We start from the raw sequence: 26,906 nt of genomic DNA, 5'->3' as shown, positions 1-26,906 counted from the left end.
TGTGCAGAACTGGTACACTATGTAAGAGGTGAAGAGAAAGTTTTTTGGGCATGTAATAGTAAAGAGACGTGTGTTGCCTGAATGTAATCTCTCTTTATTTATGTGACACAGCATTCTTTAAAATATCTTCTGTTGAGCATCCGAGTGCGCAATTCACCCTCACTCGCGTGCAGGAAAAACAAACGAAACGCTGTTCAGTGCTGTTTATCCTCTTGGCAGGATTTTTATTTTAGCAAGCTTCACTCGAACATAACATCAGTTCACTGCTCTCTCAACTTAGAAGCATGTGACGTAAAACGTAACGTCATCACGTACATAACCGTATACCTCCAAATAAAACAATACAGTTAGTCAATACCGTAATACAATGTATAAGGGTGCAATACGTTTAACATTTTCTTTTGTGATTCACAGAAGAGAAAAATTCAAACAGGTTTCAAACAGCATGAGGGTGAGTAAATTATGACTGAATTTAATAACAATAAATGTACTTTCATGGCATGCTAGCTCAAAATCAGTGCCTTAAGTGCATTTATATGCGACAAAAATGCAATAGTAATTTTTTAATAATTTAAGTAATATTTATCATTTTTGTTTCAGTCCTGTTTCATTTAGTAATTTATTTACCACAGCAAAAAATTCACGGGTGAACCCATGGGCTGGATTTTTCCAGTCCTGCACCCAAAACTCTATTATCTTCTATCAGCCTGAGAGTTTAATAATAATTCGTTACATTTATATAGCGCTTTTTCTGAGACCTCAAAGCACTTTACATAGAAGGGGGGAATCTCCTCAACCACCACCAATGTGCGACGGCAGCCATATTGCGCCAGAACGCTCACCACACACCAGCTTACTGGTGGAGAGGAGACAGAGCGATGAAGCCAATCAGTATATGGGGATGATTAGGAGGCCATGATAGACAGAGGCCAAGGGGCAAATTTGGCCAGGATGCTGGGGTTACACCCCTACTCTTTTTCGAAGGACATCCTGGGATTTTTAATGACCACAGAAGAGTCAGGACCTCGGTTTAACGTCTCATCCGAAGGACGGTGCTCTTTTGGCAGTATAGTGTCCCCGTCACTATACTGGGGAATTAGGACCCACACAGACCACAGGGTGAGCACCCCCTGCTGGCCTCACTAACACCTCTTCCAGCAGCAACCTGGTGTTCTCAGGGGGTCTCCCATCCAGGTACTAACCAGGCTCAGCCCTGCTTAGCTTCAGTGGGCAACCAGTCTTGGGCTATAGGGTGATATGGCTGCTGGGTTTGACTGAGAAAGCCAGGAGACAAAGAGATGGTAAAAATGAGCAAAGTTGATTTATTGAATAATTTTAGTTGCATGTTTCAGTGCTCAGACTTAATTGTTTCGATGGCTAACTAGTACATTGTTATACATTATAATGTATAATACATAATACATAATGTTAATACATTATTATAACCAAGCAACAGCAATGGAAAATTACTTCTTCACAACATCATCCTGTGATGTTAAAAACCTTGCAATGGAGACATTCTCTTATCTCTTATTCATGAAGACAAACATCCCTTGAAAGCACACAATCATAAGATTAAACGGCAATAGCAAGCATTGCAAGAACAAGAAAATATGTAATATTAAATATAAAAACAAAATTATAGAAATTAATAATACAATTATTAAATGATGTAAATCAAATTATAATAATATGAATAAAATGAATAAATGATACAATTATGTAAATCAAATAATAATGTGAATAATAAATGATTAAACGATAAATCAAATGACAACTACATAAATGACTAATGATTATAAGTGATTAAAAATGAAATTCAAGAGATGGTAAAAATGAGCAAAGTTGGTTTATTGAATAATCTTAGTTGCATATGTTTCAGTGCTCACACTGCAAAAAATGTTTTTCTTACTTAGTATTTTTGTCTGGTTTCCAGTCCAAATATCAAAAAATTCTTAAATCAAGATGCATTTACTAGATAAGTAAAATTAGATAAGATATTATGTCTTGTTTTATGGGGGAATGAATCAAAATTAAGTGAGTTTTTGCTTAAAACTAGTCAAATTATCTGTTCATGTGGTAAGAAAAATAATCTTAATTCAACCAGAAACAAGATTATTTTTCTTACCCCATGAAATTATCTCTTATTAATGAAGACAAACATCCCTAGAAAGCACACAATCATACGATTAAATGGCAATTGCAAGCATTGCAAGAGCAAGAAATTAAGTAATATTAAATATAAAAACATTAAATTACAAAAATTATGAAATTATGAAAATACAGGCCTATATAAAAATACAATTATGAAATTATGCAAATCAAATAATAATGTCAATAGTAAATGATTAAATGATAAATCAAAAGATAACTACATAAATTATTCCTCAAATTCCTCAAATTCCTCAGATTCCTCAGATTCCTCACATTCCTCAGATTCTTCAGATTCCTCAAATTTCTCAGATTCCTCACATTCCTCAGATTCTTCAGATTCCTCAAATTCCTCAGATTCTTCAGATTCCTCAGATCCTACAACACCTTTATCCAAACTCTGAATAGCATCTTGTTGTTTGTGCTCTTTCCATTCAGGTGGAATCTCACCATCACCCTGGAATGTTTTATTATAATACTTTTCCAGATCTTTCTGGAATCTGCACACAAACCATTTCCAGTAGGACAGTTCAGAGTCATCAGAGGTGATGCTCCACTTCGCATAAACTCCTCCTGCTCTTCTGTATTCTTTATATGGAAACCACACATCAGATACACGAAAGCTTTTATCACTTGTTACTTCAGTGGTGCAAAAAACAGCACTGAGATTCTCTGTTTGATGGTAATGCCATCCATTAATTCCATCCACTCTGTGGAAAGGAACACTGTGATCTCCAGTATGGTTTTCTATGGTGTTGGTGCAGACAGCTTTACAGAACGGACACTGAACCCAACAGCACTGACAGAAGTGATCAATCAGAAGCTTATCTGGCCTGAACTTATAGTCCAGTTTTACTGTAAAAGTCTCTGTGAATCCACTGCTGATGTCCAATATTATAGCAGGAAGTTCTTGTCTTATCACATCTTCAAGGAGTTTTACATCAACATTGTCATGTTTCACTCCACTGAGGTCTTTTTCAGAGAAGATCAGCACACCTGAGAGCTGCTGTGTGAAGCTCTTCAACCACAAACCAACATCTCCTCTGTTCACTTGAACATGTTTAGTAGATTCATGTGCTGCTTTCATGATCTTCTGCTGCAGGAGTTTAATGTTCTCCTTCATCTTGGATAAAACACTGACACTGAACTTATCAGTGATGTACCGACTGACTTCACCTCCGATGAAACTCTTGAAGTGATCTCTGGGGTTTTTAATGTAGTTCATGTATTTGTCAAAATCCTCCTCTTCTGCCAGTGTCTTCAGGATGTGTTTCTCCAGTTTTGATCTGTTTCCATTCAGTGAATCACAGTTTGATCTCATTTCACCAGCTAAATCTCTGGCAGTCTTCTTGTAGACACTCTGCTCAATGGGGTCTTTAAGTTTCTGACAGATGATCTCACCAAAAATGGCAGCTGATGTTGCTCCACGACAGTATTTCTGGAAAATACTAAAGTACTCTTCTCTCTTCCTCTTAAAATATGTTACAGGATCATTGGCTTCCCTGAACAGTCTGTGTTGGTCAGTGATCATCTTGTTTGCTCTCTTAAAGATGGAAAGAACCAAATCCCTGAAGAATTCTTTCCTGAACACATATTTCACTGGTCCTTCCTCATGTTGTACTATGCTTGCCTTGATGTAACCTATGAGTTCTTGAATGCAGTTCTTGTTGTAGCCCATCTTTGAAATGTTAAATGATTGAATCTCTTTGTCTGTATGCTGAGCAACGTCTGTGACTAATGATCTTATTTGAACTTCATCCTCTTTTGATAGAGAACCCCAAACAAACTTCTCAGCTGATCTGACGGCATTTGTTAAAAATCCACTTGATTTTTTTACCTTTACATAATCTGAAAAACTGGGCACAGAGAAAATATCACTGCTCTCCTTCCAGTGGTCTACAGAAACACTTTTATGGGTGTCACTGAGGATCTCTCTCACATCTCTCATTATATCAATGCCTTTGATTTCAGGAGTATTTGACTTGATCTTATTCACACACTGTTCCCAAAACAAATCAAACTCTTTCTTCAGTGTTTCTTCATCATTTGCTTTATCGTTCAGGTTTAAGGCAAGTTCTTTACTCTTTTCATAGAGAGTGTTTTCTTGATTTTTCCTCTGAGCATCAATCTTTTTCTTCAGGTCTCGCTGCTGAAGAATCCCATTTAATTTATTTTTTGTTTCTCTCACAATGTTTTCCTCAAGGTCCTTGATTTTGATTTCAAATGATGTTTTCCACTGAATCAGTATATCTTTATCTTTGTCTTTCTCAAAGAATCCAGACATTGATTTTTTCACATCTTCACTTGTCTTCTTCAGTTCTCTTTGAAGATCAGTTTCCACAAGATCATGAATTGCTTCATTTTCTATTTTGTTCTGTAGTTTGTTCTCAATTTCCATCATGGCACTGCGAAGACTCCAGGTCCACTTGCTGTATTCAGTCTCCAGTTTCCTGTAGGTTGAAATCTCCAGAGAATTTCTGAAGCTGAAGACGAACTGTTCATTCAGTAAAGCCTCCCAGAGATCTTTAATACGGTCTTTTAAGTCTATCAGCATTAATCCACGTGACTTTGAGGCATGAAAAAGAATAGTTTTCTTTAGCTCTTGAATGTTCTTGCAGTAGTTTGGGTTTGGTGGTGCCATGGGTGGGCTTCCCTCCCAGAGCTGAGCAAAATACTTCACATCATTCTGAACATCAAATTTAATAACATCACTGAAACATTCTGCATCACAGACTTCATCTTTAGCAGCAAGTTTTGTCATCTCATCCAGTGTCTTCTGCAGTCGTCTCCTTCCCTCCATGTTTTTCTCTCCAGCTGTGACGTCTGAGACGTTCTGATGCACAAACACACACCTGGGAGACAGATTTACCTTCTTCATCCTTAGGAAGGCCTGAACAACAATCTGAAGAACGTCCTGCATCTCAGATGGGTTTTCTCCAAAGATATTGATCAATGTCAGATTTCCAAGACCAACAACAAATGTGGCCAGTTCATTGTCATGATGTCTTGTTGATCTTTCAGCCAGTTCTAGAGCACGAAGACCTTCAGTATCAACAACCAGAATATAGTCAAAGTTCATCTGTGTTTTCATCTCGTCTGAGACTTTGACCAGCTGCATGAAAGCTCCTCTGGTGCACCTGCCAGCACTGACGGCAAACTGGAGTCCAAACATGGCATTCAGCATGGTGGATTTCCCAGAGCTCTGAATCCCTAAAACTGACAGCACAAAGACTCTCTGGTCTCCCAGTTTCTGGATGAGTTTATCTATAACAGCAGAGATCCAAACCAGAGGAACATGAGCAGCATCTCCATCCATCAGCTCCAGTGGGAATCCAGAGATCATCATCTCTGCAGCAAGACTTGGGAGAGAAGAGAAGTGAAGCTGCAGGTTTTTCTTGCTCTTCTTCATAGATTTACATGATTCATAGATCTGACTGATCTCCCTCATGATGTGCTCCATACCAAAGGCCGCAGCTTGAAGATCCTCAGATATTCTCTCAAGTTCAGTTTGTTCAGCTTTGAATTTTTCAGGTTTTTTGTCTTTCAGTTTTAAAACTGCTGACCACTTTTCATCATACTTGTGATGAAGAGCAGAAATGTCAGCAGATGAGTGTTCATCCAAGAGGATTCTGAGCCATTTAAGAAAAAACATCTTTTCATGTTCAGTTTTTATTTTTTTATTTTTTTTATTAAACCGTTTCATAAACTCACTGACATCACATTCATGCTGTTGTTTACGGATTTTCTTCATTTCAGTTTTTTTTCCACTTGTTTCCATTTCTATATTATCTCCTTTAGGTCGATGTAGTTCTTTGTTCTTCTGACACCACTGATGCCACAGTTCCCCCTGACAGGGCAGAAATGATTTTTTGATTTCTGTCAGATCTTTATCCTCCAGTAAACTCATCATCTGCTGTGCTGCTTCTCTTCCTCTCCTGCAGTCTTCATCATCTTCCTCATCTACTCTGATGTCTGAGTGTTTGGGCACATCTTCAAGTCTGAAAGTTGAAGATGATTCTGAGAGACAATCATTTATAGCTCTTCTGAGTTCTTCAGATACATCTGACTGATTTCTGTCTTTCAGACCAATTTTAAATTTCCCTTTCTTCATCTTCATTAAAGTAGATTCATCCTCCGTAAAAAGACAAATAAGCGGCGTTGTTATTTTGAACAGGTTCTGGATCTTTTCTGCACTTCTGTCTTTTTTATGAAGTCCTGGTAGAAGAACAACATTGACTGAGGCCATTCCAGTGAGGATCTGTAGCTGTTTCTCATGATCTCCTGCATCACCGTGTAGATTACAGAACGCAACACAGTCAGTGAATTTATCATCATATGATCCAGAGGGGCAGAACCAGGCGATCTCCACCACTCCATCCATCAGGACTCTGGTTCTGCTGCTGCCTGGGCAGTTCCTGTGGAAGAACGTGTTGTGTTTCTCATTGATAAGACTATTCATCAGATGAGATTTGGATGAAGACACAGAGCCAAACCTGAAGAAAGACACCATTGGTGTTTCTGCCTGGTAGACCGTCTGGGTTTGACTTGAGGTTTCATTGTTGGTGTTTCTCGTCTTCCAGCTCTTGTTGATTTGTCTGAATGTCCAGAGAGGAAACTCAATCTGTTGTGTGTCTGGATCAGGAACAAGAAGAGGCAGAGCGTACTGACACTGGGACAGTTTAGTGACCATCAGCTGCTTCAGGAAACCATCAGCACAATGAAACACGGCCATCTGAACATCCATCGGGTGAATGCGATCAGGTTGACTTGTTCTTCTGTTAGACAATGACACTGCTTGGAATATATCACCAATGTCTTCAGATGTGTCAGTGTCTCTTTGTTGTGTTTTATCATGTTCATTGGCCTTATAAACATTAATGTATCTTGCTTTGTAGTCCATCATCAGTAGTTTTTGGATGAAAGTCTGAATCAGTTCCTCTTCAGCACAAGACTCATGGGACTGTAATGAATGTTCAGTTATCTGAAGAACATCTGCAGCTCTCAATTTATTGTTCCTGTGAAGATGAAGTCTGTGAAACAGGTGCTGTATTTCTTCACTTTCAGTCTTTTCCTGCGGTCGGCAGGAACTGATGTTCTCTCTCTGTTTAATAGACAGAATAATAATAGATTTATTTCATTTTGTTTCATTCAAATGCAATCATTATTCAAAATTGATAATGTGAAAGGCCATGTGATTGTGTCTATACTTTTAAAAGTTCTTTTAAACTTAAAGGTGAAGTAAGATTAAAAAGTAAAATCCATTCTGTTAAACCAAGTTTATTGTTCATTGAGTACAATTAAGATGACACTCATGGGTTTATCACCACCCTTTGAGCCTCCCAGGCACAATAAAACATTAAGAGCTGTCCTCTCAGATCTGTCCCAAACAAGTTATTGTGCTCCCCTTCCCCCCTTCCTCTGTTACAGAATTGCATGTCTAAATTCATTGCAAGTAGACCTTCAGTTGGGTCACATAATCAAATAAACAAGTTTGTGATGAATCAATTAATGTTTGATCATCAGGTTTCAGCTGTACATTTTATTTATGATCAAACATTACTTAGCCGACTCAACTGCTTACTTTTAACACATGGCGACACCTCTAAAATATGTCTAATATGGCTGAACTTTTACCGTTCACTTTTAACTGTTGAGACAATATGCTTTGTTTTTGTAATTCCACTAGGTGCCACTGGCATCACAGAAGCTGCATACCTCACATTTAACCATAATATCAAGTTTGTTTGTTTTACTTAATAAAATCCTGAAGCCTTTCTTTCTGAAAATACACATGCACAAGACTTCACAGAACTTCAGTATGTGTGATGTCTACATACAGTGACACAGATAATGGAAGAAAATTACATTAATATAAAACAAGACTAAAACTTCTCTAAATATTTTCTGTGAATGTTCACCTTTATTGAATCATTTGATTCAAAACCGTCAGTCGACTGCTCACCGAGACTGTTTCCTGTTACACAATTCTCTGTGTTTTCAGGTGAATCTGAAAGAGAGAAAACAGCACTAGTTTGTAAAATATTACCACTGAAGATTTTACGATTCAACTAAAAACAAAAACTTTGTCATTTGCTAACCCTTGTTACAAACTTATAATATTTACTTTAATTTGTGGAACACAAAAGGCAGAATTAGTAGGCTATGCACTTGATTATGCACCTTTGACTCACGTATGTGCACTGAATGCCAGCGATAGTGTCACCTCATTTTTTAGGTGACCTATTGTCTGTATGGTTATTACATTCACTGTTTTGGATCGCCACCTTGAACCTTTGAACGTGAGTACAGAATGACTCATCTGGTGTGCGATTCCAGTCAACAGTCACTAGTCGGCAGCAACAACCTCCCATGGTCCTGCCCCACCCAGTAAGTTTTATTTATTTAGGGAGAAATGTTTTTGTTGGACTAATACAATGAAAAGTAAAATTCTTGTGTTTCTGAATAAATAAGGCCGTTATTTGACATCATATCATTCTGATTTAATTTATTGATCAGAAGCTATATCCTACAGGATGAATGCAAATCACAAACATGACACTTATAATTTTATATATATATACACTACCGGTCAAAAGTTTTAGATCGGTAAGATTTTCTCTGTTTTTAAAAGAAGTATCTTTTGGTCATCAAGGCTGCAATTATTTGATTAAAAATACAAACAAAAACAGTTATATTGTGAAATATTATTACAATTTAAAACAGCTGTTTTCTATGTGAATATACAGTAAAGTGTAATTTATTCCTGTGATCAAAGCTGAATTTTCAGCATCATTACTCCAGTCTTCAGTGTCACATGATCCTTCAGAAATCATTCTAATATGATTTGCTCAAGAAACATGTAGCGCCTCTCTAGCTTGTTTCACTATAATGAGAGGTGGCTATCCTGTGTTCTTTAAATTTATTTTCAGTCAAATATGTGAGTTTCACTAATAAATGTATCAGTATTCAACTTGTGTGTAATTATTAACTCATTGTATGAAATACTCCTCTAAATCACTATTTAAGCAGTACTATTTACACTTTAAACAGAAATGAAATGTCTTTCAAGTATTTTTATCTTATAACACTTTCACATTTAACTCAAAAATTACTCTTTTTACTTAATCAACTTAAAATATCAGTCAGTAAACACAACTGTTTTATAAAAAATATGACAGATTTAGTTAGAAAAAGTGTGTCAGAAAGTAAAAAGGTATTGAGAAACTCACTTTTCAGATCACAAAGGCATTTAAATTCACATTCAAACAATAGGGCCCAAGAAAATAAAATAGCCGGCAAAACTCACATTTGAAATACCCTTTAAATGTTCAAATGATGCAGGCCTGAATGTAGCTCGGGTACGTTGTAGCCTTAAACGAAATGGTTGCTTCACCACCAGAGCCGGACAGTAACGGAGTACATTTACTTGAGTACAGTACTTAAGTACAATTTTGAGGGATCTGTACTTTACTCGAGTATCATTTTTGGGGAGTACTCATGACTCATGTACTCAAGTACATTTTAGAGGCAAATATTGTACTCCTTTCTCCACTACATTTCTATCCATAACTGTGAGTACCAGTTACTTCTTCAAAAAAAAAAAAAGGAAAAAAGAAACATCTCGGAAACCCTCAATTTGTTGTTTCCCTCTCAAACGTGATTGGATTGTGCAGGCGCCACTGATTGGGACAGCCTTTCAGCAATCACTTTCAGCTTTCTGCCAAAGTCAACTCCATTGTCAGATTTAGATAAGAGACGAAACCATGGACGAAACAATGGATGAAGACGCAGCAGGTCCATCCCGGGAGTATTTTTTTTCCCAGGATGGTAGGGGAAGACTCATGAATATTCATTAGGGAAGTCATCCCTAATTGGTCTTAACCCCAGTGACGGGTAGGTTTAGGGGTGGGGTTAGGGGTAGGTCATCAGACCAATCAGGGATGACTTCCCTAATGAATATTTATGAGTCTTCGCCGTGGCCCCACCTCGCCAGACTATTTCAATTTTCTGAACAAGTAAATGATAGTTTTCGCTTCAAGTGTTTGCTGTGTTTACCAATGTAAGCACTGTGGCAGTAGTAATGCAATATTTAGAAAATGTACTCTTGTACTCTTGATACTCAAGTACTTTTAAAAACAAGTACTTCAGTACTTTTACTTAAGTAGACATCTGACTGTAGTACTTTTACTTGTACTTGAGTAAAATTTTGCAAGGGGTATCTGTACTTTTACTCAAGTAATGAAGCTGTGTACTCTGTCCGCCTCTGTTCACCACACAGGCCAAACAAAAAAAATGGTACCTTATATACTCAATAAAGATGTAAGCTCACACGGACAGGATCAAAGGCGTCAGTAACAGGAAACAGGATGAAGAGAGTTGAAGAGAAGATGGTTGACGAGGAAAGTCACACGGTTGACGAGGAAAGTCACACGGTCGACGATACGGGCAAAGTCCACCACTCGGTAACGCTATCCGCCTCCGTCAGGGTCTTTGATCATCGTCACTCTCACAGTTTCACACAGGCTTAACTACTCGAGATCGCTGGCCGCTAGCTTGTTAGCAAAGTCCATGCAAAACACTAAGAACTAATTTCAGTCTTCGCGTGCAGAGTATGCCACCCACACTGACAGAATTATCACCATTAAAGTGAATATAAGAGTCCTTGTTGAACACTTTCATTAAAACGGGTCCATTAGCTATATTAACAATCACGTTTCTCTTATCAGTAAACACACTCGCGTCTCTCGCATCTCACGATCCTCTTCCTCCCTTGTACTTTGACCTCAACCGTGATTGGCTCATTACAAAACTTTCAGAAATAAAATAAATTCACAAAACATTTTTGTAACTCTTTCTTTCTATTCTTACCGGCATCATTAAAGCATCTTCACAAATATTATTAACCAAAAAATATTTAACCTTTTAAATGTAAAACATGAGCATAACACAATATGCATTTTTCTTATTGAGCAAAATCACAACTTAATTGCTGGTCAATGATTCTTAACTTTTTTAACCTCAAATTCTATTTATTAAACTATGAAATTATTTATTCCAATTTATATAACTTTTACTAATGATAATGATTTCAACAGGGTTACACCCTCCCCCTTTTAAATGTCTGTGTCCTCATCAGACACTAATAAACTAACCACGGAGTCATAAGGGCATAATAACTAGTGTGTCTAGTGTTTTACTATTTTAATGACTATCCCTCTGTGTACAATAGTCAGAGGCTCATCCCTTGATCTACCAGGCTCATCATAGGTAAGTCTAATAGTTGGCTTGGCAGTTCTCTTAGGTCTAGGCTCAGATCTGGGCTGCACTCTATCCTCCTGGACCTCAGATACTACTTCTTGTTCAGACTTCGATCCAGCTTCACTAGTCTCTTCCAGAGCTACTTCTGGATCACACTCCTCATCCTCAGTTCCTGGTTCAGATTTCTGATCAACCTCTTCTGGGCCTGAATCATTTTCATGTTCTGTTTCAGGGTCATTTTCTAATTCAATTACTGGCCTAGCAGTATTTAGCACCCTCGGGACAGGCTCTCTCTGATTGCAATGATGAGTGACATAATACTCCATGTCAGAGGACGAATCGGAAAACTCCTGTAACTCTTGAATCTCTGGTCTTGAGTCCCTTTGACTTCTCTTACGAGTGTCTGCTCTGGTCTTGGGTTTCTCAGGCGGATCAACATCCTGTTCAGTGAAAGGCATTCTCACCAGCTGTCCAATCGGAAGAAGGTGGTCCCTGTGTATAGTCTTTGTTCCTAACCTTCCATCCTCCCGCTTGATCTTGAACACAGGTAGGTTTGGCATCTTTCCAACGACAACATACGGGTCAGGACTCCACTTGCTTTCCAGTTTGTGCTTGCCTTTCAAGCCTAGATTCCGGAGCAGTACTCTGTCGCCGATCTCTATGGACTGAAAGGTAACTCTGCGATCATACAACTTCTGTTTCTCTGATGACGTTTGTCTACAGCATCAGAGGCTAACTTGTAGGCTTGCTTCAAGTCTTCCTTCAGCTTTGTGACATATTGGGTGTGAGACGCCTCTTCTAGACTTGTAGTCAAGACCGCCTAAACCGAGACCAAGACACTACCAAGACCAGAGGGTATCGAGACCAAGACAAGACCAAGACCAAGACCAAGACAGACCAAGTCAAGACCAAGACCAAGACCAAGACAGACCAAGTCAAGACCAAGACCAAGTCGAGACCAAGACCGAGACCAAGTCGAGACCGGAGGGAAAAAAAATAGACTAGTGTTGAAGCTAAGCAATATGAATTCAAGAACAGCAGCATACTAGGGTTCAGCCGCAGTTTACATTCAATACATATTATATGGTATTACTTCAACTACACAGGCAGAACAATACAAAGACAGACCATGTCATGTGTGTGACTGTGAGCTCACTGTAAATGTTTTTGCAGGGTGAGATCAACTATGTGTAGCAATTGCATGACGGCTGTTACTGCACTATTGGAGGATTGAGACTCCCTTAACTTTTGTGTACTGTTGAGGACTGACATGACTGGTACTGACTGGTTCATCTGACAAAACATCAAACACCTCCAACACCATCTTGCTCCTCCAACAACTGTCTAAAGAATGAGAAATATGTAACCAATTGAAATTATACTTAATGTGTAGATGAAATCGTAACATCAAATTAAAGATACACAATTATAAACTTGGATTAGGCCTAATGTTTAGTCAACACAACGGAGATATGCAGATGATATTTAAAAGACCATTTATTTAGTCTAACACCATCTTAAATACAATACTGTAATCAAACAACACACACACACACACACATGCACACACACACACACACACACACACACACACACAGAGAGAGAGATATCAAAGACACAAATTCATCTAAGCAAATGCCTGCCTATCTCTGCCGATTTCGGAGTCTCCAAATTAATCCATTCTGCAACTTTTAAATACATAATAAAATGTTTAAAAAACGAAATTATAGGCTTAAGTGCAGGATCCGAAAGTTGGTCGTTTTGTCGCTATGGTTACACACACACACACACACACACACACCGTTGGCGGTGCGCTGACTGCGCTCAAAGTCATCTGTCAGTTGTGCAGTTACCCAAAATCTCCTGAATGAAGTTAAAACCCATCATGTCACTGATATGTGTTTTTTAAATCAAGTGATCAAAGTGCTCGTTGCTGCTGCGATCAGTGGCGCGGATCAAGTGTTTTCTCGTATATTGGGCGCACACGCCGCACTGTCTTCACTCGGACGCGCGCTTCAATCCATTCCGTTGCGGATAATAATGTTGCATTATCGAACGTTGTGTCGTCGTGGATATTGTAGTAGCCTATTGTATTGCTAAATCCCCGACCACTATGTCGGTCTGAGACAGCGAGACCTAGACAAGACCGAGAGGTCCGAGACCAAGACAAGACCAAGACCAAAGACCGTCAAGGCCGTGACAAGACCGAGACCACGTAAAAGTGGTCTCGAGACCGGTCTCGAGACCAAGACCGGTCTCGAGACATACATCACTAGCCTCTTCTATGCCATCTGGGAACGTTCCAAAGCACAGGTCAACAGGAAGTCTCGCCTCTCTGCCAAACATTAGATGGTAAGGTGAGTACCCTGTGGCATCACACTTAGTACTGTTGTACGCGTGGACCAGGTAAGGCACATGTTGACTCCACGTACGCTTCTTCGCTTGGCCTAACGTACCAAGCATAGAGAGCAGAGTTTGGTTGAACCTTTCTGGCTGCGGGTCTCCTTGCGGATGATACGGCATTGTCCGTGACTTCCGTATCCCCATCAAGGTCAACAGTTCTCGGATCAGACGGCTCTCGAAATCTCTTCCTTGATCCGAATGGATCCTTGAAGGCAGTCCATAATGTATGAAATATTTCTCCATCAGAACCTTTGCCACAACATGGGCCTTCTGGCTTTTAGTTGGGAAAGCCTGGGCGTATCTCATGAAATGATCCGTGACCACTAACACGTTACTTATGCCTTTGGAGTCAGGCTCCATGGAAAGAAAGTCCATGCACACTAAATCCATAGGTCCCTGACTTACGATCTGGTGCAATGGAGCAGCTCTCTGTATGGGGGTCTTGTGAGTGACACACTCCCCACAGTTCTTAATGTATTCTTCCACTTGCTTCGACATCCTAGGCCACAAGAATCTACTTCGGAGCAGGTCAACAGTTATTTCTTGTCCAAGGTGCCCCACGTCATCATGCATGGCCTGCATAACCATCTCCCGGAACTCTCTTGGCAGGATGAGTTGATTGACCACATCTCCGGATGGTCTCTTATTGTACCGATACAGCAATCCATCTTTCATTGACAGCTTCCCAGCTTCTCTTTTCAATCTGGACAATTCAGGACTCATGTTCCCCTCCTCAGGCCAGTGCCCACTCTTGATGGCTTGGATGGCCGGTCCAATGGCTTCATCCTCTTCTTGAGCCTTTCTGAGACTCATTTTGGACATGAGTTCCAGGGACTTTAACTCCATGTGTGTTGGAAACGCATACAGGTCAGGAACACAGTGGGGAGATGCTCCAAGCTGAGCAACACAAACTGGTGTACTACGTGCAAACTCTGGGATGCAGACTCTCTGGCAGATGGTTTTCACTCCAGACTGAGGTATAGTCACCCAGCCATTGTCATCCTCCTCTGACATATTCCTGGACAACAGGCCGGCATCAATGTTCTGTCGGCCTGGGCGATACTGCACATCAAACTCGTACGTCGATAGGGCAGCTAGCCAGCGATGCCCCACCGCATTGAGCTTGGCTGTGGACAGCACATACGTCAGGGGGTTGTTGTCAGTACGTACGGTGAATCTTGCCCCATACAAATAGTCGTGGAATTTGTCGACTACTGCCCACTTGAGAGACAAGAATTCCAGCTGATGTATGGGGTAGTTTCTCTCTGCAGAGCTGACTTTTCTGCTTGCAAAGGCAACTGGTCTCAAACCTCCAGGGTGTTCTTGATAAAGAATAGCACCCAGACCCTTCAAGCTTGCATCCACATGCAGGACGTATGGACGTTGTGGATTGGCAAATGCCAGGACAGGCGCATGTGTCAGACAGTGAATTATGTGATGAAACGCATCTGTACAAGATTTGTCCCATCTTTCCCCGAACGGTTCTGATTCTTTCAAGTAGACTTTGTTCACATCTTGGTCATACTTCTTTCTCTTCTGAGTTGGAGCATATCCCTTTGTGAGTTCAGTCAGTGGTCTTACAATTTCAGAATAGTTCTGGATGAATCGACGGTAATAACCGCAAAATCCTAGAAAAGATTGCAACGTCTTCAAGTTTGTTGGAATGGGCCATACAGTGACGGCCTCAATCTTGTTTGGATCTGGGGCGACTCCATCTGCAGACACAATGTGCCCCAGGTACTTGACCCTTGGCAGACAGATCTGGCACTTGTCCACTGAGAGCTTCAGCCCAACTTCACCGAGACGATCTAGGACATTGAGCAGTCTCTCTTCGTGTTCCTCAAGAGTTTTTCCAAACACGATCACGTCGTCCAGGTACACCAGCACTTGTAAGAGGTTCATGTCACCGACAGCCTTTTCCATCAACCTTTGAAAGGTTGCTGGTGCCCCAGTAATGCCTTGAGGCATTCGTTCGAACTGGAAAAAACCTAACGGGCAAATGAATGCCGTCTTCTCTTTGTCCTCTTCGGACATGGCTATCTGGTAGTAGCCTGAACGCAAATCCAGTACAGAGAACCACTGACTTCCTGTTAAAGCATTCAGCGCATCTTCAGTGCATGGTGTAGTGTACTGGTCGGGTATGGTTCGGCTATTCAATAGTCGGTAATCTATGCACATCCTAATAGCCCCAGTCTTCTTTCTGACTACAACTATTGGGGATGCATAGGTGCTCCGCGACTCTGTTATGATCTCAGCCTGCAGCAGTTCTTGTAAATGCTTTCTCACGTCTTCGATATCTGCTGGGGCTAGCCGGCGTGATCGTTGACGGAAAGGGCAGGAATCAGAAAGTCGGATTCTGTGCTCTACTCCTCTTGCTAATCCCACGTCCCACTCGTGCATTGAGAAGACATGAGACTTTTGAGCCAGTTTCTTACATAATCTGTTCTTCCACTGTTCAGAGATGGGGGAGTCTCCAAAATTGATCATGCTCTCATCAAAGTCAAAGGAAGCAGTCTCCTTAGGGGGAATCGTCGCAACTGAATCAATGTGGTACACACATCCAATCATTGTTCCCACAGGTATGGAAGTTTCTCTTGAAGATTCATTTTTGAGTAGTATTCTCAAACTGTTGACATCCAATTCCCCACTGGCCACAACCATGGGATGAAAAATCACATCAGCAGGTAAGGCAGCTGCAGGTGAGGAGTCAATCATCAGGATTTCTTGAGCAACAGGCTTCCTCAGCTCGACTTTGCACACAAACTGAGTGTCACCATCTGGGGGTAAGACCAAGGGGCCTGGACCCATCCATCTGACACGGCCCGCCTCCTCCTCTTGGACCGGGACTGCAACACCCTTTAGAGCATGTTGATCTTCCTCCACATGAACACGAAGGCCTAGTTTTCGGGTGACATCAATGCCATTGTCTTTGCATTTAGTCTAGGTCCTGGGTAAGATTTGTATGCACTTCATTTAGCGGAGAATATCTCAACTGTTATAGACTAATATGACCCCATTGAACAACGTGGGATGTGTGCCAAAATCTCTACCCGGGACGAAAGTCCTGAAAATGACCACAACCTGTGACACTATTATCACACTACAGGTGAATGGGACTTTTTCTTCCACTTATAGATATCCTCATACATTTCTACCAGTTTAGTCTTCATATTAAGACAAATACTTTTTGTATCACACTTGTCTTAAAAATAAAAAAAAATATGCAATATATACTTTCGTCCCGGGTAGAGATTTTGGCACACATCCCACGTTATTCAATGGGGTCATATTAGTCTATAACAGTTGAGATATTCTCCGCTAAATGAAGTGCATACAAATCTTACCCAGGACCTCTACTAATGGTCTAACATGGCTCGCGTTGGTGCCCACAATGACAGATGTCTTATCTTCACTCCTGGGGTTAGGACATATGAGAGCTAGGACAGTTACTGTCTGACTGGTTCCTAACACCTCAGCTGGATACTCCACATCAACTACCACGTAGCCACGGTAAGGGTAGCTAGCTCCAGACTCACTTAAACCCCACAGGGAAAGACCAGATACTGGCTGAATGGGGATATCAGACAAGTACTTCTGGTACCAGGGTTCAAAAATGATCGTCACCTGAGAGCCGCTATCTAACAGAGCAGTGCAGGGTTGTCCATTAACCTTCAGCGGCACCAGGCTGGGCAGCCCAACTAACCCATCAGGAACATGCACACTCTCAGGCATGTCAGCTGTACTTTCCATAACGGAACAGTTAACTGCATTAGTGGTGGCATCACTTGACGGCTGGTTGTTCTTGGACAGCTTCAGAGCTTGGATAAGTCTCTTGATAACTTTAGCCTGATTTTCTGGGCTTTGACACTTCCTGGCAAAATGCCCACTCTCACCACATCGATAGCAGAAGTGTTCCTCCCATACTTTGATTGATCGTGGTGGGAGCTGGCTACTGGTTTGGAGGTATTCACAGCTGAAATGGCAGCTTGAGGTTCAGCTACTTTATTTGTGACTTTCTGTTGCAAGCGCTTCATTTGTTTTTTCAAAGCTGCTATCTCACTGTCCGAACTGCACTCACTGTACACTACATTTGGGGGTATTTTCTCACTGCTAACTGACATGTCTTGTTCTGGCTTAGACACGACAGCAGCAACCAAGGCCTTTAGTTCTTTGATCTCAGACTTCAAGTTCTGAATTTCAGTCTGTTTCGCATCAGCATTCTGCCTTACATTTCCACCTTGCAGGACAGGAGTTATCTTCTTTCGTGAGGCCTCATATTCCTCTTCTGTGCGTATCTCCTTCAACAGCTGGAGAAAGGTGGGGGGCTTTGCTCTTCTTTCTCTCAGACGAAGGTTAACTAACATCAGATCAGAGGCTATCGCACCACGCAACAACTGGTCAAGTCTTGCTTTATCTGCACATCCAAGGGGGAGACCATCTCTCTGCACCACCCTATTTAACGACTGTTCTAGACGTCTGAGGAAGTCAGACAGCGTCTCACCTGGTTGTTGCTGCAGTAAACGAAATGCAAAATACAACTCTTCTCCTGACTCTGCTGGGCTCACCTCAGGATCACTGGCTCGTATTGCTTTTACAATGACAAGTGCCGGGCCTCTAAGACTTTCCATCAATCTCCGCCTCTTCTCTTTGTGAGAGCAGTCACACTCTTCCACCATGAGCCGTGCTTGACCCAACCAGTGGTCAAACTGCTCTTCTTCAGCGGGGGTGGGCAACATCCCAGAGAAAGTTCGTAGGCGGCGATAGCTTCCATGCTCACTTGATGACTTGGACGTCTTGTCCAGTAAATCACTCACAGCTCTCAGAATGGCCTCTGTTGACTTAGCAGCAGCCCCATCTTCAGGGAACAATGTGCGAAGGTCTTCAACATGTTTACCTGGAGCTTGTTGCGTTCCGGACATATCAACTTGTGTATTGGCTTGTGCAGCTGCATCTGCTATGATGACAGGCCACAGCTCTCCACCATTGATAGAAAGCACTTCAACGGGAACAATTTCGCCTTTTACTACTTCCTTGCATTCACACAAGACCAAGTATCGGTTTAGTTGGCTGTTGAAATTTCGGCCTCTGACTCGCACACGTCCCAAACACTTCACTGTTTGCATTGTCTCTTCTATTGCACTTGTGTCTACATCTTCTCGAATGAGCACCATGACTGCATGAGCCTCATCTAATGCCTCACCACGGCACCATCCCTTTAAGTCTGATACTAGCTCTTTCATACGTTCCATTTTAGTTTATCAGTTAGCACTATTTAAAGCTTCAGAATGCTAATTTTCAATGTAAAATGTACAAAAAACAAGAAACCCACACTAATGGATCCCAGCGGTGCCTCCAATTTATGTAGCGCCTCTCTAGCTTGTTTCACTATAATGAGAGGTGGCTATCCTGTGTTCTTTAAATTTCTTTTCAGTCAAATATGTGAGTTTCACTAATAAAATGTATCAGTTTTCAACTTGTGTGTGTGTAATTATTAACTCATTGTATGAAATACTCTTTCCCTCTAAATCACTATTTAAGCAGTACTATTTACACTTTAAACGGAAATGAAATGTCTTTCAAGTATTTTTATCTTATAACACTTTCACATTTAACTCAAAAATTACTCTTTTTACTTAATCAACTTAAAATATCAGTCAGTAAACACAACTGTTTTATAAAAAATATGACAGATTTAGTTAGAAAAAGTGTGTCAGAAAGTAAAAAGGTATTGAGAAACTCACTTTTCAGATCACAAAGGCATTTAAATTCACATTCAAACAATAGGGTCCAAGAAAATAAAATAGCCAGCAAAACTCTAGTTTAAATTTGAAATACCCTTTAAATGTTCAAATGATGCAGGCCTGAATGTAGCTCGGGTACGTTGTAGCCTTAAACGAAATGGCTGCTTCACCACACAGGCCAAACAAAAAAATGGTACCTTATATACTCAATAAAGATGTAAGCTCACACGGACAGGATCAAAGGCGTCAGTAACAGGAAACAGGACGAAGAGAGTTGAAGAGAAGAGAAGATGGTTGACGAGGAAAGTCACATGGTCGACGATACGGGCAAAGTCCACCACTCGGTAACGCTATCCGGCTCCGTCAGGGTCTTTGATCATCGTCACTCTCACAGTTCCACACTGGCTTAAAGGTGGTATCAGTGATTTCAGGCCCAAAAATATTTTTATCACATTCATCTAATCTTTCCTAACGATCCGCTAGCTGCCCGCCCCATAAGCATGCCGTCAAAAAAACGCGTCTCTGTAGGCAGCCTAGGCTCTGAGATCTGCACACAAAAACAAATGGTTTAGCCAAACACTCAAAACCAAAACAAATAGTGTTCCAACCAATCGCCGACAGGGGGAGGGTGTTGTGAGGTTTTGAGCCAGCTTTTTCTTCAGCTCTGACTTCGCGTGCAGCCGTGCACGAGCACAAAACCTCACAACACCCTCCCCCTGTCGGTGATTGGTTGGAACACTATTTGTTTTGGTTTTGAGTGTTTGGCTAAACCATTTGTTTTTGTGTGCAGATCTCAGAGCCTAGGCTGCCTACAGAGACGCGTTTTTTTGACGGCATGCTTATGGGGCGGGCAGCTAGCGGATCGTTAGGAAAGATTAGATGAATGTGATAAAAATATTTTTGGGCCTGAAATCACTGATACCACCTTTAACTACTCGAGATCGCTGGCCGCTAGCTTGTTAGCAAAGTCCATGCAAAACACTAAAGCACTAATTTCAGTCTTCGTGTGCAGAGTTTGCCACCCACACTGACAGAATTATCACCATTAAAGTGAATATAAGAGTCCTTGTTGAACACTTTCACTAAAACGGGTCCATTAGCTATATTAACATTAATCACATTTCTCTTATCAGTAAACACACTCGCGTCTCTCGCATCTCACGATCCTCTTCCTCCCTTGTACTTTGACCTCAACCGTGATTAGCTCATTACAAAACTTTCAGAAATAAAATAAATTCACAAAACATTTTTGTAACTCTTTCTTTCTATTCTTACCGGCATCATTAAAGCATCTTCACAAATATTATTAACCAAAAAATATTTAACCTTTTAAATGTAAAACATGAGCATAACACAATATGCATTTTTCTTATTGAGCAAAATCACAACTTCATTGCTGGTCAATGATTCTTAACTTTTTTAACCTCAAATTCTATTTATTAAACTATGAAATTATTTATTCCAACTTATATAACTTTTACTAATGATAATGATTTCAACAGGGTTACAAACATTTATGATTATTATCAATGTTGAAAACAGTTTTTTACATTTGTATTTCACGTGCCCCGTCCCTTGCTCCCCCTGCCCAGCCCTAGCCCATTGTTGAGGTCAAAGTAAGTAGTCTAGCCTTAATATGAAGTGTTAGCTAAAAATGTGAAGATTGCAGTATTACATTTAGTTGTTCTTGATACATCATATTTATAGTCATTTTCTTTTATCTGTAGTTTGTGTTGAGCATTATAACCAATCACACATTTCTGTTGAGTTTAGGAATGCAATGTCCAATCAGAGTCATGAGGGTTGCACATGCTCACTAACTAAATTCTGAATCTGAGCTCATGCAAATTCTCTCTTATCATCACATACAACGAAATGCAGAAAAGATGCAAGTAAGAGGTTTATTTTGCAGTATAGACATTTTTAGATATTATATCGGGAGGAGATTTTGCGAAAGTGCATAACTCACATTAGACTGAAGTCATAGACCGCTTCTGTGTTCTTTGGTCGCTTTCTTAATGTAGGCTAATAGCTATTGTAGCAAAGGTATGTTGTTATGGGAAGAAGGAGGTGATAACTTACAAACGTTCAACGTACTTATAGAGCCTATATAGAGAAATGCACCATTCATTTAGATTACATAATGAGAGAGTATCTGCGTTCAATTCAAATTGGTTCATTTAAAAGTAGACATTTCAAACTTTCTATTTCTCATGTCTGTGAGGTTAGTAGCCTATATGCTGAGTTTCAGATAATTTGTGACTCGCTCCAGTTATTCTTGCAGTCGAAGATGGAGCAACTTTCTGCTCTTAAATTTATTCTGTGCACTGTCATGCGCTTCATCAGATTTGTTGTGTTGTCGGTCTTGGCAGCAGTTATGTTGTCACAAATATTGCATTGTGCGCTGTTGGCATCGGGCCTGGTGAAATGTAGCCACACTTTTGATCTTTTCCACATCTTTTCCACTAATCTAAGGATTAGTGAAAGCCTTTTTTTTTTTAGCAAAATGGTCTTTCAAAAAAACTTGGCTGCCTATAGTAGAAATATATATTTTTTAATTGTACTGAATTCATTCCTATTGATGAATCTGAACGTAGTGTTTACATGAAAGCTAAACATGTGATCGGGTTGATGTGCGCACTTATACGTCACAAGCTTCAAATCGGAATAGATTTTTTGACATGCGCACCCTGCATAAATATACAGAGTTTCCCGCTGTTAGCGCAGAATAACTATTCTCCTACACTTGTTCTTTATTTGTTTTAAACAGCAGACTTGATATTTATCTATTTCTGATCATAATTTGGAGTAAATGAGTACATGAACGGTTTTGTCATGCTGCTTATATTTATCACGCCTGTCGTCTGTGGATGAGAATCTGAAACAAGGACTGGTGGGACGTTGTCCTGCTCCACTTCACAGACGCTGAGTGAAAAGAGAATTTTAGAATGACAGGACACTCATTTATATGACACTTTGTTCAACAGGAAGAACAGCACGTTCCGAGTGTCATACTCATCATATTCTATTTCAATGCCATTGCACATGCGCAGTCCTTTCAGTTCCGATTTTCAATCCGATCAAGTGTTTACATGTTCTCTCGATCGGATTAGAAAAGGAATAAACGACCCCTTTCAATCTGATCTAAATTTAATTCAGATCGAGCTCAATCGGATCAATTATGGTGTTTACATGATGGCTTTTCAGTCCGATTGATCCGTCAATCCGTTTGTTTGCATGTAAACGTAGCCAATGTCTTGATCGTGACCTATGCAGCAACTGGTAGCCTGTGCAGAGAGATGAACAGAGGTTTGACATGGGCTCTTTTGGGCTTGTTGAAGACCTGTCATGCTGTTCGCTTTCTGGATAATTTGTAGAGGTTAATTTGTACCTCTGAGTTGGAAGTCCAGCAAGAAGAGCACTGCAATATTTCAGTCTATAAATGACAAGGGCCTGAACGAGAAGTTGTGCCACATGCTCATTTAGGAAGGGCCAGATGTTCCTGATGTTGTGCAATGGAAACCTGCATGACCATGCTTTCCTTATCACTTATATTCTACCTATTCTAGACTTTACTCTTCTATACAATGTTTAGAACTTTTTTTTTTGTTATTTCCTCCTTAGAATGAATTGCTTTAGTGTTCATTTTTAAGTTGTAAGTGGATAAACACATTTGCTGAATGAATATAAATGTAAGTAAAATTAAATTTAGGTGATCCCACTGTGATGGGCTTCAAATGCCCCTCTCATATGCTATATAAGAACCAATGATTATTAAGATACTCTAATGGCCAGAGAAGATAAGGAATCACTGCCCCTGTGATTCACTGGCATAGAAACAAAGTAAGATGTATTCTATATATTTAAGATCCTGTTGTACATAAAGCAAGATTGATTTGTTATTGTTTTCATTTGTTATTAACAAATTAACATGATTTGTTATTTGTTATTGTCAGGGTGTATAATTATGTAAAATATTGTTTTTACCTGGCATTAAGGAAGTCTGCAAAGATTCCTCTGTCTTTGGAGGCTCCTCTGTCTGCAGAGATGATAATGAGGGTGTGAGTTACAAACTGCATGCCTACAAGAATGATATTCTGCCTAAAATCTCCTTCTGATGATGGGTTTTGTCTTTTTTTATGTCAGTATACACTGAGAAAAACAATAAGTAGAATTTACTCAATTTTTATTTGGCAAGTTTTTGCACGAATATTTTTCAAATTTCACATTGATGGAAATTAAGTAAATCTACTTAACTAAGCCGAGTAAAATTCACAAAGTGAATAAGTACATATAACTTGGCCTGTTAAATTATATTGAGTAATTTTTTACTTACAAATCTGATATAATTAATATAATTAAGTAAAACCACTTGATATTTTAAATACATTTTACTTGTTTTATGCAGTGCTGGTAATTATTTTAAATTAAATTAAATGTTACTCTTATAATGTGACAAAATAATACTGTGACAATGTGCAGTTAAGAGTAATTTATTAAGAAATAAATAATGACAATAAAAACAATTCAGTGTGTTCGGTCTCTCTCTTTGTCCCTCTCAACCGGTTTACAGCAACGGAGGCACAAAGGGCTGAATGCATTTGAGAAATATCCTGAAATTAAGAAAAGAGAGAGAAAAAAAAAACAATAATCAGTAAACAGCAAATACTTTTAAATTAAAAGTTCATTAATTTGCATTCACATTATTCATTTCATTTATACCAAATCAATAAAAACATCATGCATGACCTTACTCTCATAGTCATTTACACACATTAAAGCTAACATGTGACACACGGCATGCAGATATCAAGGCTACGAATTAGGAATTTGGGAGTACGAATTATTGTCATTTACAACGTGGTCACGATTTAGTAAAAGCATGGACCATTTAATAGATAGTATGCACGATTTAGCAAATGAATGAGGGAATGAATTATATTGTGCACGATGAGGGAACGAGAACCTTCTCACTTAGGCCTATTGTTAATTCGTGGCCAATATTTGTCATCTATAAAGAAAATTGCACACAAAATAACAAATATTAAACAAAAAGATCATGATTTAAGTGACATATTCATGGTTTTTAGGCGTGATTACTGATAAATCGTGTAAAACGTAAAGTTTAAAACTGAGAAAAAAATATGGCTAACGTCTTACAAAGCTTACTCGCCTTTAACCCTCTTGAGTCGGCAAAAGCGCCCGCGCGTTTTGCTCGATTTTTTTTTTTTCCACATAGCAGCAAATTAGACTTAAAATACTCCGTCATTTTTGGTCATAAAGAATACAGACTTAAGAAATATGAAAAAATAAACTGTTAAATGTCTACTTTTTGCCACTTTCAATCGAAATAAAACATGTGCTTTTGTAAAAGAAAGAAAATAAACAGGGTGCTTTCTGCCTCTCCGTCTCCGTGAACTTTATTCTGGAGCACATCTCTAAACTTAAGAACACTAAACTTTTTAAATGTATAGAATGAAGTGATGACAAGATAATCGTTGAATTAATAAAAAAATCATTATAAATCCGTAATATAATGCAGTTTTTTACTGTTGCTTACCTGTCGAGAGCCGTTGGAGTGGAGATTGGAAATCCCTCAATCATCGCGTGTTTTCTTCTTTCCGCGCATGTGCAGATTCCTTTCTTCAAGGACTAAATTTTACTTGATTTTTTAAAATTTGCTTCAAGTAGGCCTACTTAATTAAATATGCCAGAGAATCAGAAGTCAATTTCACTTGTCTGTTGGATGTCTAATATTTACAAGTAAAAAATGAGTATATAATTAGGATTTACTTAATATACTAAAGGTTTCATTTTTACAAAATGATTCTTAGCAAAAGATACATGATTTTTTTATTTACTTTGACATAAAATCATTTTTTACAGTGTAGCTTCTTTCATGCTAAAATTTGACTGGCTTCTAGATTAAACATTCACATGAGTCTCTGTACATGAACATGGTAAAATGAAAAATCAAACACCTTGGAAATGACAGGTATGCACTATGTTTCAGGAATGGCTCAAAGGTGTGTGACTGTTCAAGTCTCTGTCTTTAGATCAGTGTGTTCAATAATGTTGTTTGTCCTTTGTTGTGCATCTTTGGATTATGTTGTGTTGTAAATAAATAAAAAACATCAAAAAGTCATTATTTTTTAAATCTCTCCTCATTTTTTGTGCAAGGTTCCTAACAGTCCCACCTGATAGGGCCATTGTGGGAGGGTCTTTGTCTTTCTCAGGTGTGAAACAATCAATATTCATGATGATTCATATCTCCTCGCATAAAGCTTTCTTACACTCACTCATACTGTGAGCTCATCTTGTGAGATCAATGTGATGTCAGTTTGATAGTGTTGAGAAACAGGAAGTAGAATCTCCCCCAATGACCGATATTTGAACGGCCTCTCAACCTGTTCAACATTTTGAATTCACAATGACCTCATATATTACTCACACTGTGAGTATCACTATATGAGGGTGATGTGATGTCACTGTGACCTGTTCTTTTCCATATTTTTTATTTACTTTTTGTTTGTTTGTTTTGTTTTGTTATACATTTTCTTCTTTTGTTACTTACTCCTAAACCCTAGACTGGGAGTAATGTGCAGTTATGAAACAAAACTCGCATTGAAAGTAGAGATGGACCAATTGATCGGCTGGTAACCGGAATTGGCTGATTTTCATGTGATCGGCCATGACCGGCGACCAGCCGGTCAGTCTGACATATGCCGAATTTTAATGCTGGTCAAATGCACTGGGGCGCCGTATGATTAAAGGGATACTCCACTTTAAAATGAAAATTCTGTCATCATATACTCACCCTCATGTTGTTTCAAACCTGTATGAACAGAAAGGAAGATATTTAGAAGAATGTCAGTAACCAGACAGTTTCTGGTCCCATTGACTTCCATAGAATATTTTTTTCCTACTATGGAAGTCAATGAGACCAGAAACTGTCTGGTTACTGACATTCTTCTAAATATCTTCCTTTCTGTTCAGCAGAAGAAAGAAATTCATAGGCTACAGGTTTGAAACAACATGAGGGTGAGTATATGATGACAGAATTTTAAAGTGGAGTATCCCTTTAACATCGCGCAACATCAGCATCACACGTGCACATGGAGCACACATGTAGGAAAACACATGTAATTACGGCCGTTTCACACTGCAAGCGTGAGCGGCACGTGAGCAACACATATTTTTTCCGCCATGCATGTTAATCAATGAGTGCATTGCGCGTGAGCGTCAAGCAGCAGTGAAGCGGGGGTTTCAGCACCAACTCTTTTTTTTCTGTGCTGCTCACGCTCAATTAAAGTGATAGCACACTTTCGATGGACAAAATAAATATGATTTCAC

The 26,906-nt window shown here is 39.5% G+C and overlaps 1 protein-coding gene across 1 annotated transcript in view; it reads right to left on the bottom strand.

Annotated features, from left to right (window-relative positions):
- Positions 1-208: 208 nt before the first annotated feature.
- LOC311277180 (interferon-induced very large GTPase 1-like) overlaps positions 209-26,906 on the bottom strand; it is a 58,958-nt gene continuing 32,260 nt past the window's right edge. The window contains exons 4-6 of the mRNA XM_084387371.1: positions 23,541-23,592; positions 8,070-8,158; positions 209-7,252 (exon numbers count right to left, since the gene is read on the bottom strand). Coding sequence (XP_084243497.1) covers positions 2,381-7,252; positions 8,070-8,158; positions 23,541-23,592 — 5,013 coding nt within the window. The 3' untranslated portion in view covers positions 209-2,380. The remainder of the gene's footprint in view (positions 7,253-8,069; positions 8,159-23,540; positions 23,593-26,906) is intronic.

Source organism: Rutilus rutilus (genome assembly GCF_951802725.1).
Source record: "Rutilus rutilus genome assembly, chromosome: 1".
NCBI lineage: Eukaryota > Metazoa > Chordata > Actinopteri > Cypriniformes > Leuciscidae > Rutilus > Rutilus rutilus.
Note: the sequence above shows the minus strand (reverse complement) of the source record. Positions and strands in the feature narration are given on the sequence as shown.